Raw genomic sequence first — 16067 nt, 5'->3', positions numbered from 1 at the left:
TGGGCGGGGTTTACGCTGCGTGGGGCGTCCGGTAAGCGTGGGGCGTCCGGTAAGCATGGGGCGTCCTGTAAGCGTGGGGCGTCCTGTAAGAGTGGGTCGTCTTGCAGGCTTGTGCCCCCCCTGAGGGGGGGGGCCTGTAGCGAGCGGGGCCCGGTGGGCAGGATTTACGCTGCGTGGGGCGTCCAGTAGGCGTGCTCTCCTGTGGGCGGGGCCTGAGGCCAGCGAGGCCCGGCGGGTGGGGTTTGCGCTGAGGGGGGCGTTATGTGGGCGTGTTCTGTGATGGGTGTGTCCTGTGGTGGGCGGGGCTCCATAGAGCCTCGCCGCCGGGCTCTGTTCCAACCTCCTCAGAGCATGGCTCTAGGGCTGCTGCCGGCCCTCGGGCTCCGGCTACTGCTGCTGCTGCTCCTGACGCTGCCGCAGGTGGGTCGGGCCGCGCCCTCTCTCGGTTCGGCCACAGTGGGCCGGGTCCGTGCTCGGACCACGCCCCTCTCGGGCTCACCCCTGTCCCCACAGGTGGCGCTGGGTTTCGCGGACCGAAGCTGCGACCCCTCGGACCAGTAAGTCGGGGCGGGAGGGAGCCGGGGCCGGCCCCACCCTTGGGGAGGCGCGGGCGTCGTCGTCGGCGGACCGGTGACCCACCTGCTCCAGGTGCCGCCGTCCCCGCAGGTGCCCGCCTCAGGCCCGCTGGAGCAGCCTGTGGCATGTGGGGTAAGTGGAGGCCGCGGCTGAGCCGTGCGTCCGACGGTTCTGGGGCGGGGGTCACCGAGGCCACTCCCGCCAGGCCCTTACCTCAACAGGCCGCCTCCCTCCGCTGTCACCCAGCCCCAGCCACTGGCTGGAACTGGCCTCGAGCAAGCAGGACTTACCTCCCACTCCTCCCGCCTGGCCTCCACGGGAAGCCCTCACGATCCCGGTCAGCAGTGGGGCAGCCGCTGAGGGCAGCACGTCCTGGGAGTGAGCCCAAGGCCATCCTTGTAGCCTGAGAGAGACAGCCAGGGCAGGCCCAGCAGCCAGAGGCCAGATTCTGGCCACAGCAGCCTCCGACGTGGAGAGACATTATCTGCTTTTTATCCTGTTAACCTGTCTTGGGTGGTTGTGCCACGGCATTCCCCACGGTGCAGGTGCCCGGTGGCTGAGGGTCAGTCCAGTGGTGGGGACTTGCTGTCCTAGGCTGGTCCTGCTGGCAGTCCTCCTGCTGCTGCTGTGCGGGGTCACAGCTGGCTGTGTCCGCTTCTGCTGTCTCCGGAAGCAGGTGCAGGCCCGGCCACATCTGCCACCAGCACGGCAGCCCTACGACCTGGTGGTCATCCCGATGGACAGTGACAGCCCTGTACACAGCACTGTGACCTGTGAGTGCCTAGGGGCCCGCCTGGTGGGTGTAGAGATGTCGGGGTAAATGCCAAACCACCCACTCTGGTTCCCTGCAGCCTACAGCTCTATGGAGTACCCACTGGGCACGCAGCTGCCCCTGCCCTTCGGGGAGCTGGACCCCGACTCCATGGCTCCTCCTGCCTACAGCCTGTACTACCCTGAGCCTCCACCCTCCTACAATGAAGTTGTCAAGATGGCCAAGCCCAGAGAGGAAGGGCCGGCACCCTCCCAGAAACCCAGTCCTCCCCTTGGGGCCTCAGGCCTAGAGACCACTCTAATGCCACAAGAATCAGGCCCCAGTACCCAATACCCACCCTGTAGCTCTGCTGCCCCTTGAAGGAGGTAGGAGAACAGACCAGAGCTCGGAGAACTGGCACTTGGAGCCAAGGGCCCGCAGCCCACCCCACCATCCAGAACATTGCTGTGGCCCAGGTACTGTGTTACACCGCCAGCCAGCCCAGCAGGCTGCATGGCGTCACCCCTGAGGCAGGCTGCTGCTTTCAGCCTCAGCCCCTTGCCCAGCCCCAGCAGACTCTCAGGCTGGAGGAAGCCCCCTGGGCCTGAGCCTTGGGTGGGAGCTCAAGGCCAGCTGTGACATCTGCATCTTCTTGGAGAGAGAATAAAGTTTGTATGTAAGTGGGCTCTGCCTATGTGGGAAGGACTCTGGGACTCCAGAGCTCTGGGAGGAACCCTTGGGTAGCCAACCCCCAGTGCCAGCAGGCAGGGCGAGCGAGTGGTTCCCAGCCTGTACCCCGTCCAGCCTTCAGGCTGCCATTCCTAGCCCTGAGCTGGGCAATGAGTGGTGTCAGGTGTCGTGGCAGAAGTGACTGGGGCTGTGTTCCCATGGCTGGGCCAGAAAAACTTCTCCTCCAGCCCCATGCCTTTGCCCGTTGCCCCCCACCACAGGCTGGAACAGTGAGGCACACACAGGTCAGGCTGGAACATTTATTTTATACAGAGCTGGGGGAGTGGGTGGACAGGTGGCAGGGGCAGTGGCCTTCCCGGGCAGGCCTCCCACGGCTGCAGCAGCTGTGCCTACTGGACCAGCTTGAAGGACTCTCCAGTCATCATGGCCACGAACTCTGGGGTCAGAGAGGCAGGTCAGCAGCTTGCCCTGGCCCAGCCAGCAGCTCCCAGGGCTCGAGCCCACTCACCCTCATAGTCAATGGTCCCGTCCCCATCCTTGTCGGCCTCCTTCATCATTTGCTCCGCCTCCACCTCGTTGAGGGGCTCTCCTGCGTTCATGAGCACGTACCTGCGGGACCTGATGCTCAGCCACTCCCTTGGCCCTGCCTGTGCCCGCCTGCCACCCACCGCCCACCTGGGCCCTACTTGAGTGTGTTCCAGTCAATGTAGCCCTTGCCCTCCTTGTCAAAGACGCGGAACGCCGCCCTCAGCTCACTCTCCTGGTTCTGGGCCTTCTCGTGGTAAACTCCCATTAGTGCCAGGAAGCCATCACAGTTGAAGAACCCTTTGTCTGCAAGGAGCACAGCTGGGGCTCACGGGGGGGGTGGCATAGCACTGCCCATGGGCTCTGCCTCTTCCCCCTCGTGGGTACTGAGACCTGACCCAGGGCCGCACCCTGAGGCTGCCCACCCCCCCCGACAGCACAGGCTCACTGTCTTTGTCCACGTCCTTGGCCATGGAGGCCAGCTCGCTCTTGGTGGGGTTGATGCCCAGCAGGCTCATGAGCCGCTCCAGCTCCCCGGTCTTCACCTCCCCATTGCCCTCCTCATCAAACATCTCAAAGACGCCCTTGTACTCCTTGATCTGCTCGGCTGATAGGCGCTCCATCTGCAGGGGACATCCACACCAGCCTGACCCAGAGCCCCTTCTGCCCCTGTGTCCAGGGAAGGGTTGAAGGTGCCCCCTGCCCACATCCCTCCATAGACAGCCTTGCAAGGTGAGTAGTAGAGAGGTGGCCCCCAGCTCAGAGCAGGCTTCCCGGACAAGGGGTTGCATGCTAGGGGTTTTCAGGCCAGCAGGGCTCCGCCAGGCAGCTCACAGGGGCAAGGGTGAGCCAGGCAGGGGCCAGTGTGTGAGGGAACAGTGGGAGCTGCAGGGCCAGGCAGGCCAGTCCGCAGCCCTGGAGCCTGGCAGTGGACACCAGGTGAGGCAGGTGTAGGAAGCTGGCAGTGTGGGGAGGAGCCCAGCCCCCACCTGGGAAAGGCTTCCAGTCCCAGATTGTGATACAGCCCAGGAAGCAGAGTCCCTGGCTCCAGCTGTGTGACATTCTGGAAGGAGAGTCCAGTACCGGCCACACCTGCCTGCCACCACTGCGGCCTCCCGCCTGGGACCCAGCTTGCAGAGCGGGCTGCTCCACCCTGGCCCCAGAGCAAGGCTGTGTTGGTGGCAGCAGGGCGTGGCCTCCTCTTCCACCTCAGCGCCTTCCTGCCCAGGCTCCCGGACAGATCCTCGAACCTCCAGGCTCCAGCTCAACCCACCCAGCCAGCCCACCAGAGGCTCCATGGGGCAAAGGGAGCAACCTTACCATGGCAGTGGCTGTGTGACAGGACCCTGCAGGGTGGTGGCACCAGGGCTGCTGTGGGCAGAACGCTGGGCCAGTGGTGGCAGCTGAGTTTTAGCTGGGCCTGGCTGCCTGGGGTCCCCGGGGTCCAGATTCCAAGAGCCTTTTATGGGTGGGAAATCCTACTGGCCCTATTTGGGGACAGGCTCTTGGCCTTATCCACAGGGCCCCTTCCCAGCCCGCTTTGGCCTGGGCTTCCCCTGACCCTGAAGATGGGCACGGAAGGCCAAGGGCAGGGGGCAGGAAAGGGCTGAGCCGTGGGGGCCCCACACACACTGTTCCCCTCTCTGTTCCCTCTTCACCAGACCAATCTCTGAGTCACCTCCCCAGAGGTGCAGCCCTCCGGCAAATCTTCACGGGACCCTGCTCCCAGGCTGTCATTTCTTGCCAGTGAGATTTCTTGCTGAAGACCCGCCGGGCTAGCCGGTGCCCAGTGGCTCAGAGCCTACCACCCTCCCCCATCCTGGTGGGAGCACAGGATGTGCCAGCATGTCACAAACTTTAAGGACAGGTTGAATGAACATCAGGCACCCCTTGGCCACCCTATACAGGAGGGGCTGAGGGGCCACCATTCCTGGAGGAGACAGCAGGATATCAGACAGGGCCTGGGGGCTGGGCTGCCCGCTGGAGGCCAGGCACAGTTGGGGGCTATTTTGGGGTTTCTTAGGGAAACCTGACCTCCCTTCCACTTGGAACAGCAAAGCTGGCTCCCAAGGGGGCCTGGTGCCCAGGCTGGTCAGTAAGGACATGCCACAGTGGAGCACATGCCTGCACACGTGTGTTTCCTCCTCCCGCCCTGGGTCTAATTCCCAGCAGACTCCCAAAGCCAGGGTCCAGCTCCTCCCCACCCCACCCAGGCAGGGGTGTGAGGTTTGCAGTTGCAGGCCGCACTCAGGGTCACACTCACACCTGCCCCCAACTGGCCCCTTGACGGCATGAAGAGTCTGAGCAGGTGGGGCACTCAGTGTCCCCTCAGTGTCCTCTGCCTGCCAGAAAACCTGAAGCCACAGGATGCCTCCCGCCGAGACGCAGGCCAGCTGCTGAGACTGCAAGACTGATGCTAAGAGGGCAGGCCAACGGCCCAGGGCACCTCCAGCCAAGCAGGCCGGGGCTGGAGGATAAGCGGCCCGGGGTCCGGTGGCACCCAGGGAGGCCCTGCCCTTCATCCTGGTTGCTCCCTGGCCTCAGATTCCCCCTGGGCTGGGGCAGGGGACAATTCATGCACTGAGCACCTTCCACCAGGGGCATAGGATGGAGGGAGCTGCAGCACCCTGGCCAGAGCCCGGCCTGTGTTCCTGGCTCTGGGTCCCCAGATGCAGGCCAGCCAGGTACAGAGACACAGGGGACTGCACTGACCTCGTGGCCCTGGGCCAGCCCCAACCCCAACAACTCCCATAGCCGGTAGACAGCCGGCTCTGCCCCCTCCGTTCCAGACCTCTACCTTCTGGCATTCCTGGGCTAAGCCCTGAAGGTTCCAGACATCCTGGTGGCCTGAGGAGTTAAACTCAAAGCTGTGACCCCTGCAGCCCAATTTAAAGTAGCGGCAGCACCCCGCACCCTCTCCCCAGGCATCACTGGCCACAGCCACTGTCAGCCCCTCTGCCCTCCATCTGCCTTCTACCCTGACCCACGACGCAGTGAAAGCAGCAGTCCGGGTCCTTGCCCTCTGTCCCCTCTCTCCTCGTGCTGACTGGCCTCTGGGTGACCTTCGGACATGCCCTGTGCCGCCAGGACCTGAGAGTCATCCAGTCTTTATTTTCCTTCTTCTCTCTCTACTGATTACTGAAGGGGTATTCTCCACAAGAAAACACTTAAAACCCTGTAACAATCAGAATGCCGCCTCAGCCTCATTCGGGTGCAAGTGCAGTTGTGTTCATGGCCACACCCAGCCACACAGCAGAGCTCCAGAACCTTTCACCTTGAAACTGTCCCTCTGCACCCTGTAAACAGCAGGTCCCCCTTCTGCGTCCCCCCGCCTATGGCAGTCACTATTCTATTTTCTGTTCCTAAGAATTCAACTACGTAGACTGCCTATGAGTGGAATCATACACTGTCTTTCTGGGGCTGGATTCATGTCATTGAGCTTCATCCATGGTGTAGCATGTGACAGAATAAGCAGCTTTTTTTTTCCTTTGTTGAGATGGAGTCTTGCTCTATCGCCCAGGCTAGAGTGCAGTGGTTAGATCTTGGCTCACTGCAACCTTCGCCTCCCAGGCTCAAGCGATTCTCCTGCCTCGGCCTCCCAAAGTGCTGGGATTACAGGCATGAGCCACCATGCCTGGCCCAGAGTAGGCTTCTTTTTTAAGGCTGAGTACTATTTTATTGTCTGGATGAAGGAGTTTCATAGATGTGATTTGTATTTAAATCACTAGACTTTGGGAAAAGCACATGACCCTCCAGAATGTAGGGGAGCCTCATCCAGTTAGTTGAGGGTCTTCAGAGAAAACACCCGTCCTCCAAGGAAGAAAGAATTCTGCCCCGAGACAGCCTCAGCCTGGAGCTGCACCATCAGCTCTTCCCTGCAGCTTCCCTATCGAACTTGCACACAAGGGCCAGTTCCTCAAAATCTCTCTCGTGTGCGTGTGTATGAGAGACGTACGTATACAGACATACACACACATCCTCCTGCTTCTCTGGAGAACCCAAACGACCACAGAGGGTCACCACAGATATTACCACTGCCACTGGGGTCTGCAGTGAGAAGACAGAGACCCCCACACCACTCTGGGGCAGCAGCCTTCACTGCAAGCCCACCTCGCCTGAGGCACACGGGCACGGCATGGTCACTGTGGCCACAGGCAGGACTCAGATGGTCCCTGCAGGGGGTTGGGCCCCTTCTGCCCAGTCCTGCTGCCCCTTTCCTGTGGCAGGGGCTGACCCCTAACAGGGAGCCCAAACTCTGTCTCAGGGTCAGCTTCTGGGGAGCCCAACCTGTGACATGATGACATGTGGGCAGTGGCTCCCCACTGCCAAGCTGCAGCAAGGCACCAGTGGGGGGTGAAGACACACGTCCCTGCGTGTCACGTGTTACACTCATGGTGGTGAGTTGGAAGGGCAGAGGGGTGAACCAGGTAGCTGCCACCAATCGAGGCTACAGGTGGCAGAGGAGAGAAGAGGGCACTTGAAAGGCAGGGCTGAGCCCGGTGTGAGCATCAGGGCCCCTCTGTGGTTCCAGGCAGCATCTCTGCTCTCCACTCTGCAGCAGGAACTCAGTGACTTGGAGGCCCAAGCCCAAGACTTACATCAGAGCAGGCAGAGCCCTGGTGAGGACATCCAGGAGGCGGCCCCTGAAGTTTCCACATCTGCAGGCTTGCTCACCGCTCCCTAGGAAGAGCTGGTACTTCCACCCCAAGGCTGGAAGATCCAAAACCAGAGGCAGCATCAGCTCCCCGAGCCCCACATGCCCTGCTGGCATGAGGGTGGTACTGAGGGCTGAGGTTGGCAGCAAGACCCGGCTGCAGATGAGTGTGGATAACCCCCTTTCTGGGCACCGAGGAAGGAGAGCTAAGCAGACCCCAAACATAATTAGTGCCTGAAGAATACCTTGGTTTCTAGTGTTACTACTCAGTCATTTCCTTTCTATAATCCTTATGTATAATCATATATTATCTATAGTTGGAACAGTCAGTGCCTGAGGAATATTCTTACTACTCAGTCATTTCCTTTTATATATATATGTATGTAATTATGTCTTAGTTTATAGTCGGAGGAATGTCTAGAGCAGACACAGCACATTTAAGGGGAAAACAGACCAGGACAAGAATCCATGGCCCAGGTGGCAGCGTTCAGTATTGTAAACACACCCGCTGTGTGGCAGGCTTGGAGCAAGAGCCACTCCTCCTGAAAAGGAGTTGTAGGACCTTGCTCCAGTTCTTGTGGAAGGTGCCCTCAGACCGGCAATCCTGAGCATGTCCAGGACTTAAAACCCCGCAGTATAGTCGCGCCTTGGTGGCTTTGAACTTTATCAGCTCTGTTGCTATGTACTGCCTCAAAGCACCCTCCTATAGAAATCACTGGATGCTGCCAGCAGGTGGCTGTAGACCCTGTTAGCTCAGTAGCTGCTGTACCGACTCAAAGCATCCTCCTTTTTTTTTTTTTTTTTTTTTAAAGACGGGGTTTCACCATGTTGGTCAGGCTGGTCTTGAACTCCCAACCTCAGGTGATCCACCCACCTTGGCCTCCAAAGTGCTCGGATTACAGGCGTGAGCTACCACGCCCGGCCTCAAAGCATCCTCCTATAGAAATTCTTCGAGAGACGTTGCACACTGCACTCTCCTTGCTGCACACCGCCCACCTCCTTGGTGACCTAATGGGGGTGGGCCCCTTGCTTATTGCTCACGTGATTGTCTTGACCCTATCACTATCCTCACCTTGCTCACTACTCTGCCCCCTAACCTATACCCAATAAATAAAGGCTCCTGGATGTTCGGAGCCTGGCCCGTCTCCGCTCATAGGTGGCGTGCCCCCCACCCACCCCGGCCCAGCCCAGCTGTCTTTTCTAGTCCTTTGGTGTCTTCTCTCTTTGTTTCTTGGATCCACTGCCTCAGCACAGCGATAGGGGAAACCCTAAGACCCTGTAGGGCTGGACCCTACAACAAGTGGGCCAGGTGCTGCCACAGCAGCTGGGGGGTCCAGACCCACAGGGCTCCCTTGGGCCTGGAGCGCTGGCTCAGGAGGAAGAGGACTCTGCAGCGCCGGCTCCCACCTTTCCCTTCCCTCTGCAGCTTCTGCCTGCAACCTCCTCAGCAGCACACAGGGCAGGCCACAGTGTGGGGCGAACACCTGAGCCGCAGCCCGGGACTGGCCCCTTCCCACCCTCTTCGCCTCCAGCTCCCCCATGGCGGCTTCCTGGAATTCCCCAAGAAATGCTGTCCCTCCAAGTCCTTGTCTCGGGATCTGCTTGCGGGCGCCCAGCAGAGACAAGGGTGGAAAACAAAGTGAAACGAAAACTCTGGCCCCACAGACCATACAAGGGAAGGAGGTGGGGGCGCGGGGCCCATATTCCCAGCACCGCGCAGGAGATGGCCAGAGACTATACCTTGGGCTTAGAAACGCAACATGAAACCTGTAAGGTAGCCATTAAAATGACCAAAACCACTTGTAAAACCTCCACACCTGCAGAGGAAAAATACTGATGAAAATGTAATCAATCTAACAGAACACAGGAGGGAGAAAGAAGCATATAGAGAAAGCAGAAAGTCGCATTATAAAAGTACTCTAGGGTCACGCACGGTGGCTCACACCTGTAATCCCAGCACTGTGGGAGGCTGAGGTGGGAGGATGGCTTGAGCCCAGGAGTTTGAGACCAGCCTGGCCAACACAGCAAAACCCTGTCTCTACAAAAATACAAAAAAAATCAGCTGGGCATGGTGGCATGAGGTCAGGGGTCCCAGCTACTCAGGAGGCTAAGGTGAGAGGATCACTTGAGCTAGGGAGGTTGAGGCTGCAACGAACTATGATTGTGTCACTGGACTCCAGCCTCGGCAACAGAGCCAGACCCTGTCTCAAAAACAAACGACAACAGCAAAAGCCAGGCGCGGTGGCTCACGCCTGTAATCCCAGCACTTTGAGAGGCTGAGGCGGGCAGATCACCTGAGGTTGGGAGTTCGAGACCACCCTGACCACCATGGAGAAACCGTCTCTACTAAAAGTACAAAATTAGCCAGGAGTGGTGGCAGGCGCCTGTAGTTCCAGCTACTCCGGAAGCTGAGGCAGGAGAATTGCTTGAACCTGGGAGGCGAAGGTTGCAGTGAGCCAAGATTGTGCCACTGCACTCCAGCCTGGGCGACAGAGTAAAACAACAACAACAACGGGAAAAAAAAAAAAACAGAGGAAACAGCTGAAAGAGTTGAAAGTGGTGGTTGCTGGGGAAGGGCCGGCAGGCAGAGGGGCTGCAGGTTACCAGCCCTGAAAACCACGGATTGTTTGGGAAAATAAATGCATGCTTGTCTTGGAACAAAGGCCACGCAGAGCAGCCAGCAGCCAGGACTAGCAGTGAGGGCAGACAGAGGAGAATCTGTGGTCCTAGCCAGGTTCAGTAGAGCCAGGCTGTGCCTCAGTTTCCCTCTGCGAGGTGGGGCCTAGCGCTGCACTCGAGGCTTCTCCATTTTGTTTTGTTTTTGTGGGTAACCCCCCATCTGGGCCCAGAGGAAGGAGAGCAAAGCAGATTCCCGACACAACCAGTGCCTGAGGCATATCTTAGTTTACAGTGTTACTACTCAGCTATTTCCTTTTATCCTTTATATATAATCATATATTAGTTTATAGAATTGTGGGGCACGTTGGGAGCCCAGTGTAGGGCTGAAGGCCCCACAGGGTCGTGGGGTGAGCCTTATGCTGTGCTGAGGCGCAGGATCCGAGAAATAAAGAGACAGGGCACAGAAGAACAAGAAAAACGCAGCTGGGCTCGGGGGGCCACGCCACCTGTAAGCGGAGTCAGGGGAGGCCCCAAATGTCCAGAAGCCTGAGTATTTATTGTGCATAGGTTAGGGGGCAGGGCAGGGAGTGAAATCATCTTTAAGGATAGTGATAGGGTCATGAGCAATAAAACATGGGGTCCACCCCCATTAGGTCACCTAGGCCAGGAGGTGGACAGTGCACAGCAAAGGGCCCGTTCCCACGAAGGCAAGGGCTGTGTGCAGTAAGGGGTCCACCCCCATTAGGTCACCGAGGCTTGAAGGTGGGCCGTGCGCACTGTGCAATACTTCTATCTATGGTCAAACTACTTCTAAGAAGATTTATAGAAGGATGCTTTAGGTCACATAGCAGTGACAGAGCTGTCAGGGTTACCGCCACCTTCTGGGAGCTCCAATGAATTCTATAGGAAGATGCCTTTCAAGCAGCACAGTAGCAAGAGCTGATAGAGTTCACAGTCACCAAGGTGGATTGCTGGTCTGCGGGCAGCCTTCAGGAAGAACTGGAGCAAGGTCCTACAACTCCTTTATCAGGAGGAGAGGCTCTTGCCCGAAGCCTGCCACACAGCGGGTATCTTTATGATACTGAACGCTGCCGCCTGGGCCATGGATTCTTGTCCTGGCATAACTGGTTTTCCCTTAAATCATGCTCTGCGCTGTGTCCACTCTCGGCAGTCCTCAGATATGAACTAAGATATAATTACATATGTAGGGAAATACTCTTTAGGCACTCATACTATCAACTATTATACGATTATATAGAGAGGATAATATAAAGGGATTCTTCAAGCCCTATTTCTATAAACTAATATATGATTGTATGAAGGATTACATAAAAGAAAGTTGCTGAGTAGTAACACTATAAAGTGAGATATTCCTCAAGCCCTAACTGTGCCAGGGTTCTGCTTGGCTCTAATTCCTCGGTGCCTATATGGGGGGTTACCCACAATTAGTGCCTGAAGAATGTCTTACTACTCAGTTATTTCCCTATATATATAATTATGTCTTAGTTCATAGTGAAAGGAATGCCTAGAGCAGACCAGGTACAGAGCATGAATTAAGGGATAAACAGCTATACATATGTAAGCATATCTTTTTTTTTTTTTTTTTGAGACGGAGTTTCACTCTTGTTACCCAGGCTGGAGTGCAATGGTGGGATCTCGGCTCACTGCAACCTCCGCCTCCTGGGTTCAAGCAATTCTCCTGCCTCAGCCTCCTGAGTAACTGGGACTACAGGCACGCGCCACCATGCCCAGGTAATTTTTTGTATTTTTAGTAGAGACGGGGTTTCACCATGTTGACCAGGATGGTCTTGATCTCTTGAGCTTGTGATCCACCGGCCTCGGCCTCCCAAAGTGCTGGGATTACAGGCGTGAGCCACCGTGCCTGGCCTACATATCTTGCTTATAGTTGGAGGAATGTCTGGAGCAGACACAGTGCAGAGCATGGTTTAGGGAAAAGCAGTCAACCAGGACAAGAATCCATGGTCCAGGCGGCAGCCTTCAGTATCGTAAAGACACCTGCTGTACGGCAGGCTTGGAGCAAGAGCCAGTCCTCCTGATAAAGGAGTTGTAGTGCCTTACGTCCAGTTCTTGTGGAAGGCTGCCCTCAGACCGACAATCCCGCAAGCATCCAAGGGCTTTAAAACCCCTCCAGTATGACCACGCCTTGGTGACTGTATAACTTGTCAACTCTATAGCTACTGTGCTGCTCAGAGTGTTCTATAGAAATCTTGGAAGCTGCCAGCAGGTGGCTGTGGACCTTGTCAGCTCTGTGGCTGCTGAAAGCATCCTCCTATAGAATCTCTTAGAAGTAGCCTGCCCATCGCTGATAGACTGGACAAGGAAAATGTGGCACATATACACCATGGAATTCTTTGCAGCCATAAAAAACGATGCATTTGTGTCATTTGTAGGGACATGGATGAATCTGGAAAACATCATTCTCAGCAAACTGACACAAGAACAGAAATTCAAACACAACATGTTCTCACTCATAGGCGGGTGTCGAACAATAAGAACACATGGACACAGGGAGGGGAGCCTCACACACTGGGACCTGTTTGAGGGGAATAGGGGAGGGACAGTAGGGGGTAGGGAGGTTGGGGAGGGATAACATGGGGAGAAATGCCAGATATAGGTGATGGAGGCAGCAAATCACATTGCTATGTATGTACCTATGCAACAATCCTGCATGTTCTGCACATGTACCCCAGAACCTAAAGTGCAATAAAATATATTTATTTATTTAAAGAAGTAGCCTGCCCCTAGATAAGAGATATTGCGCACCACATCCTCTTCATTGCACACGGCCCACCTCCTGGCCTCGGTGACCTAATGGGGGTGGACCCGTTATTGCTCACGTGATTGTCTTAACCTTGTCACTATCCTTAAGATGACCTCACTCACTGCCCTGCCCCCAACCTATGACCAATAAATACAGACGCTTCTGGACGTTCGGGGCCTCACTTATCTCGGTTTATAGGTGGCATGCCCCCCAGCCCAGCTGCGCTTTCTTTGTCCTTGTGTGTCTTGTCTCTTTATTTCTCGGATCCTGCACCTCAGCACAGCGGTAGGGGACACCCACGTCCCTGCAGGGCTGCGACCCTACAGTTTTTGGTTGTTTGTTTTTGTTTTTTTGAGACGTAGTCACGGTCTGTCACCCAGGCTGGAGTGCAATGGTGCAGTCTCAGCTCTCTGCAGCCTCCCAACTTCAAGCCATTCTCCTGCCTCAGCCTCTCGAGTAGGTGGGATTACAGGTGTCAGCCACCACGTCCAGCTAATTTTTGTATTTTTTGGGGGGAGGGGGGACGGAGTTTCGCTCCTATTACCCAGGCTGGAGTGCAATGGCGCAATCTCGGCTCACCGCAACCTCCACCTCCTGGGTTCAGGCAATTCTGCCGCAGCCTCCTGAGTAGCTGGGATTACAGGCACGCACCACTAAGCCCAGCTAATATTTTGTCTTTTGAGTAGAGACGGGGTTTCACCAATGTTGACCAGGATGGTCTCGATCTCTTGACCTCGTGATTCACCCGCCTCGGCCTCCCAAAGTGCTGGGATTACAGGCGTGAGCCACCGCGCCCAGCCCTAATTTTTGTATTTTTAAAAGAGACGAGGTTTTGCCATATTGGCCAGGCTGGTCTCGAACCCCTGACCTCAAGTGATCCTCCCGCCATGGCCTCCCAAAGTGCTGAGATCACAGGCGTGAGCCACAGAGCGCGGCTGCTACTCGCTTCTAGCTTCAAGTTTAGCCTGCGGGAGCCTGAGCTCGCCAGCGCCAAGCGCCCTACGGGGAGGCTGTGGGGAAAAACGGGCGGAGCCCCGTCGCCCGGCCACGCCCCATTTCCCGGCCCCGCCCCACCATCCGGCCCCGCCCCCTTTCCCCTCCCTATCGCCTGGCCACGCCCCATCATCCGGCCACGCCCGCCTCGGCGCCCGCCACGCCCTGTCTCTGCCCCCCCACCCGGAAGTCCCGCCCCCCGGCGTTAGCGCGGCGCTTTCCCACTAGAGGGCGCTCGGAGGCCGCCGGGAGTGGGGGCTGGGCTGGCCGGGGCGTGGGGATTTCGGGCGCGGCGAACCCGGCGCCGCCCTCCGCCCGCCGCCCTCCGTCCTCGTCCACACCCGGCCCTGTGAGTTTTCATTCCGGGCTCCCACGGTTGCCGGGGACGAACGGAGGCGCCGCTGCGGCCCCGGGGTGTGCCCCGGCCGCGGCTCCCTAGAAGCCCCTCACCAGCAGCCGCCGCGCCGCGGAGGGCCCGGCCGGGCTCCCTGCTCTATCTCGGGGCGCAGTGGCAGCCAGTTTCCGGGGGCTCCTCCGTCCGCGGCCTCTTCAGTCTCGTTCGAATGTGACAACAGCCGGGTCATGTCCAAACGTTCCAGGAGCCCCAGATCCTCCCTGCAGCCCGGGCTCCCCCTCGCCCCGTAGCCCAGGAGCCCCGCACCCCCGCAGCCGCCCTATCCCGCCTTCTTCCAGTTCCCAGAGGAGACCACAGCTGGGGGTACTCGCGGAGCCCCAGCCTGGGGCAACACTCAGCGGGTGGGCATGGACCTGGCCTCCGCAGGGCCCCAGGAGTCAGGGTTGACTCACCCCTCCCTCCTGCTACCCTCTGCAGGGATGGCGGCTTTCTCCCCATGGTCACTCCCAGAGGTCCCAGCTCGGTGCCCAACCAAGGCCTGAAACCCTGGTCCCCAGGGGCTGCTGGAAGGGCCACAGGGCAGGACAGACACACCCTTAGAAGTCTGATGGGGGCCGGACGCCGTGGCTCACAGCTGTAATCCCAGCACTTTAGGAGTCAGGGGCAGGGGTATCACTTGAGGAGTTAGAGACCATCCTCGCCAACATGGCGAAACCCCAACTCTACAAAAAAAAATACAAAAAATAGCCGGGTGTGGTGGCACACGCCTGTAATCCCAGTAATTTAGGAGGCTAAGGAAGGAGAATTGCAAGGCAACTGGGAGGCGAGGTTGCAGCATATCGCGACACGGCACTCTAGCCTGAGCGACACAGGGAGACTCCTCAAAAAAAAAAAAAGAAAGAAAGAAACAGGAAAGTCTGGGCTGGGCGCGGTGGCTAACGCATATAATCCCAGCACTTTGGGAGGCCGAGGCGGGTGGATCACTAGGTCAAGAGATCGAGACCATTCTGGTCAACATGGTGAAACCCCGTCTGCACTAAAAATACAAAAATTAACTGGGCATGGTGGCGCATGCCTGTAGTCCCAGCTACTCGGGAGGCTGAGGCAGGAGAATTGCTTGAACCCAGGAGGTGGAGGTTGCGGTGAGCCAAGATCACACCATTGCACTCCAGTCTGGGTAAGGAGTGAAACTCCGCCCCCCCCCCCCAAAAAAAAAAGAAAGAAAACAACCTGACCCCATGGAGAAACTCCTTCTCTACTAAAAATAAAAAATTAGCGGGGTTTGGTGGTACATTCCTGTAATCTCTGCTACTCCGGAGGCTGAGGCAGGAGAATCTCTTGAACCTGGGAGACAGAGGTTGCGGTGAGCTGAGATTGTGCCATTGCACTCCAGCCTGGGCAACTAGAGCGAAAGTCCGTCTCAGAAAAAGAAAGAAGGAAGGAAGGCAGGGAGGGAGGGAGGGAGGAAGGAGAAAAAGAAAGTCTGATGAGCAGGCTGGGCCCACCCCGGGGGCCCCAGGGCAGGCCTGGGCAGAGCTCTGGGAGATGTATAGTGGTGCCCAGCCAGTTTCAGACCTACGTCAGCCACTGGCTCCAGGGGCCACGTGCCTGGCCACACCTGCTGGTTTCCCAAACACCCAGCACCTGCAGGCCCAGCCTCTCCAAGAGGGGCAGCACCCCTGCTGGAGGACTCTTGGTTCCACCCAAATCCCTGCTGCTTGGGGTCCTCTTCCACCCCTGGGCAGCCCCCATGCCCTCAGGCTAGGAAGACCACCACCCTTTCCCCTCCAGGACCTCTCTGGTCCCCATGCCACACCCCACCCCTCATTGCCTCCTCCAAGCAAACCTTGCATCAGCTCCCAGGGCGCACACGCTAGAGCCTCAGGGCGGCGTTCTAGACAAACAGCCTCAGGTCCCAGGGCAGTCCCAGGAGAGGGCCGTGCCTTTGGGATGAGTTCTGCCTAGGAGTCAAGGGGCCGAGACCTGAGGGTTGTGACTGGAACACTGGGCCTGGATGGCCCTGCTGAAGGGCCACAGCTGCCCCTCCTGCCCCAGGGCACGTGCTGTGGTGCTGCCTCCCTTCAGAAGGTGCTGGGGCTGCACTTGGGTCCTAGTCATGAGT

The 16067-nt window shown here is 57.9% G+C and overlaps 2 protein-coding genes across 10 annotated transcripts; one reads left to right on the top strand and one right to left on the bottom strand.

Annotated features, from left to right (window-relative positions):
- Position 1: 1 nt before the first annotated feature.
- TMEM52 (transmembrane protein 52) lies at positions 2–2007 on the top strand. 7 transcript variants are annotated; one of them, XM_054258693.2, is made up of 6 exons: positions 2–31; positions 349–420; positions 514–557; positions 667–708; positions 1171–1349; positions 1428–2007. In XM_054258693.2, exons 2-6 carry the CDS (start codon positions 352–354, stop codon positions 1706–1708), a joined length of 615 nt encoding a protein of 204 aa, XP_054114668.1. In that variant the 5' UTR covers positions 2–31; positions 349–351; the 3' UTR covers positions 1709–2007. The 7 variants fall into 7 exon arrangements, with proteins under 7 accessions (XP_054114668.1, XP_054114666.1, XP_054114667.1 ...); XM_054258691.2 differs by having other exon boundaries at positions 649–708; XM_054258692.2 differs by having other exon boundaries at positions 2–49.
- A 295-nt stretch (positions 2008–2302) lies between these two features.
- CALML6 (calmodulin like 6) lies at positions 2303–14147 on the bottom strand. 3 transcript variants are annotated; one of them, XM_035307392.3, is made up of 5 exons: positions 14041–14147; positions 2991–3165; positions 2704–2848; positions 2526–2626; positions 2303–2453 (listed from the first exon to the last, which is right to left on the bottom strand). In XM_035307392.3, exons 2-5 carry the CDS (start codon positions 3163–3165, stop codon positions 2407–2409), a joined length of 468 nt encoding a protein of 155 aa, XP_035163283.1. In that variant the 5' UTR covers positions 14041–14147; the 3' UTR covers positions 2303–2406. The 3 variants fall into 3 exon arrangements, with proteins under 3 accessions (XP_035163283.1, XP_078186193.1, XP_035163282.1); XM_078330067.1 differs by lacking the exon at positions 14041–14147 and adding an exon at positions 7141–7345; XM_035307391.2 differs by lacking the exon at positions 14041–14147 and adding an exon at positions 3863–3926.
- Positions 14148–16067: the final 1920 nt, after the last annotated feature.

This window comes from Callithrix jacchus, chromosome 7 (assembly GCF_049354715.1).
Source record: "Callithrix jacchus isolate 240 chromosome 7, calJac240_pri, whole genome shotgun sequence".
NCBI lineage: Eukaryota > Metazoa > Chordata > Mammalia > Primates > Cebidae > Callithrix > Callithrix jacchus.
Note: the sequence above shows the minus strand (reverse complement) of the source record. Positions and strands in the feature narration are given on the sequence as shown.

Excerpts from the sequence above, each read along its gene's own strand:
- TMEM52 (XM_054258689.2), top strand. The coding sequence starts at position 262 with ATGTGGGCGTGTTCTGTGATGGGTGTGTCCTGTGGTGGGCGGGGCTCC. Across the intron at positions 709-1,170 it reads AGCAGCCTGTGGCATGTGGG|GCTGGTCCTGCTGGCAGTCC; the intron begins GTAAGTGGAGGC and ends TTGCTGTCCTAG. Across the intron at positions 1,350-1,427 it reads TGTACACAGCACTGTGACCT|CCTACAGCTCTATGGAGTAC; the intron begins GTGAGTGCCTAG and ends GGTTCCCTGCAG.
- CALML6 (XM_078330067.1), bottom strand. The coding sequence starts at position 7,200 with ATGTGGAAACTTCAGGGGCCGCCTCCTGGATGTCCTCACCAGGGCTCT. Across the intron at positions 3,166-7,140 it reads AGGGCTCTGCCTGCTCTGAT|ATGGAGCGCCTATCAGCCGA; the intron begins GTAAGTCTTGGG and ends TGTCCCCTGCAG. Across the intron at positions 2,627-2,703 it reads ATTGACTGGAACACACTCAA|GTACGTGCTCATGAACGCAG; the intron begins GTAGGGCCCAGG and ends CAGGTCCCGCAG.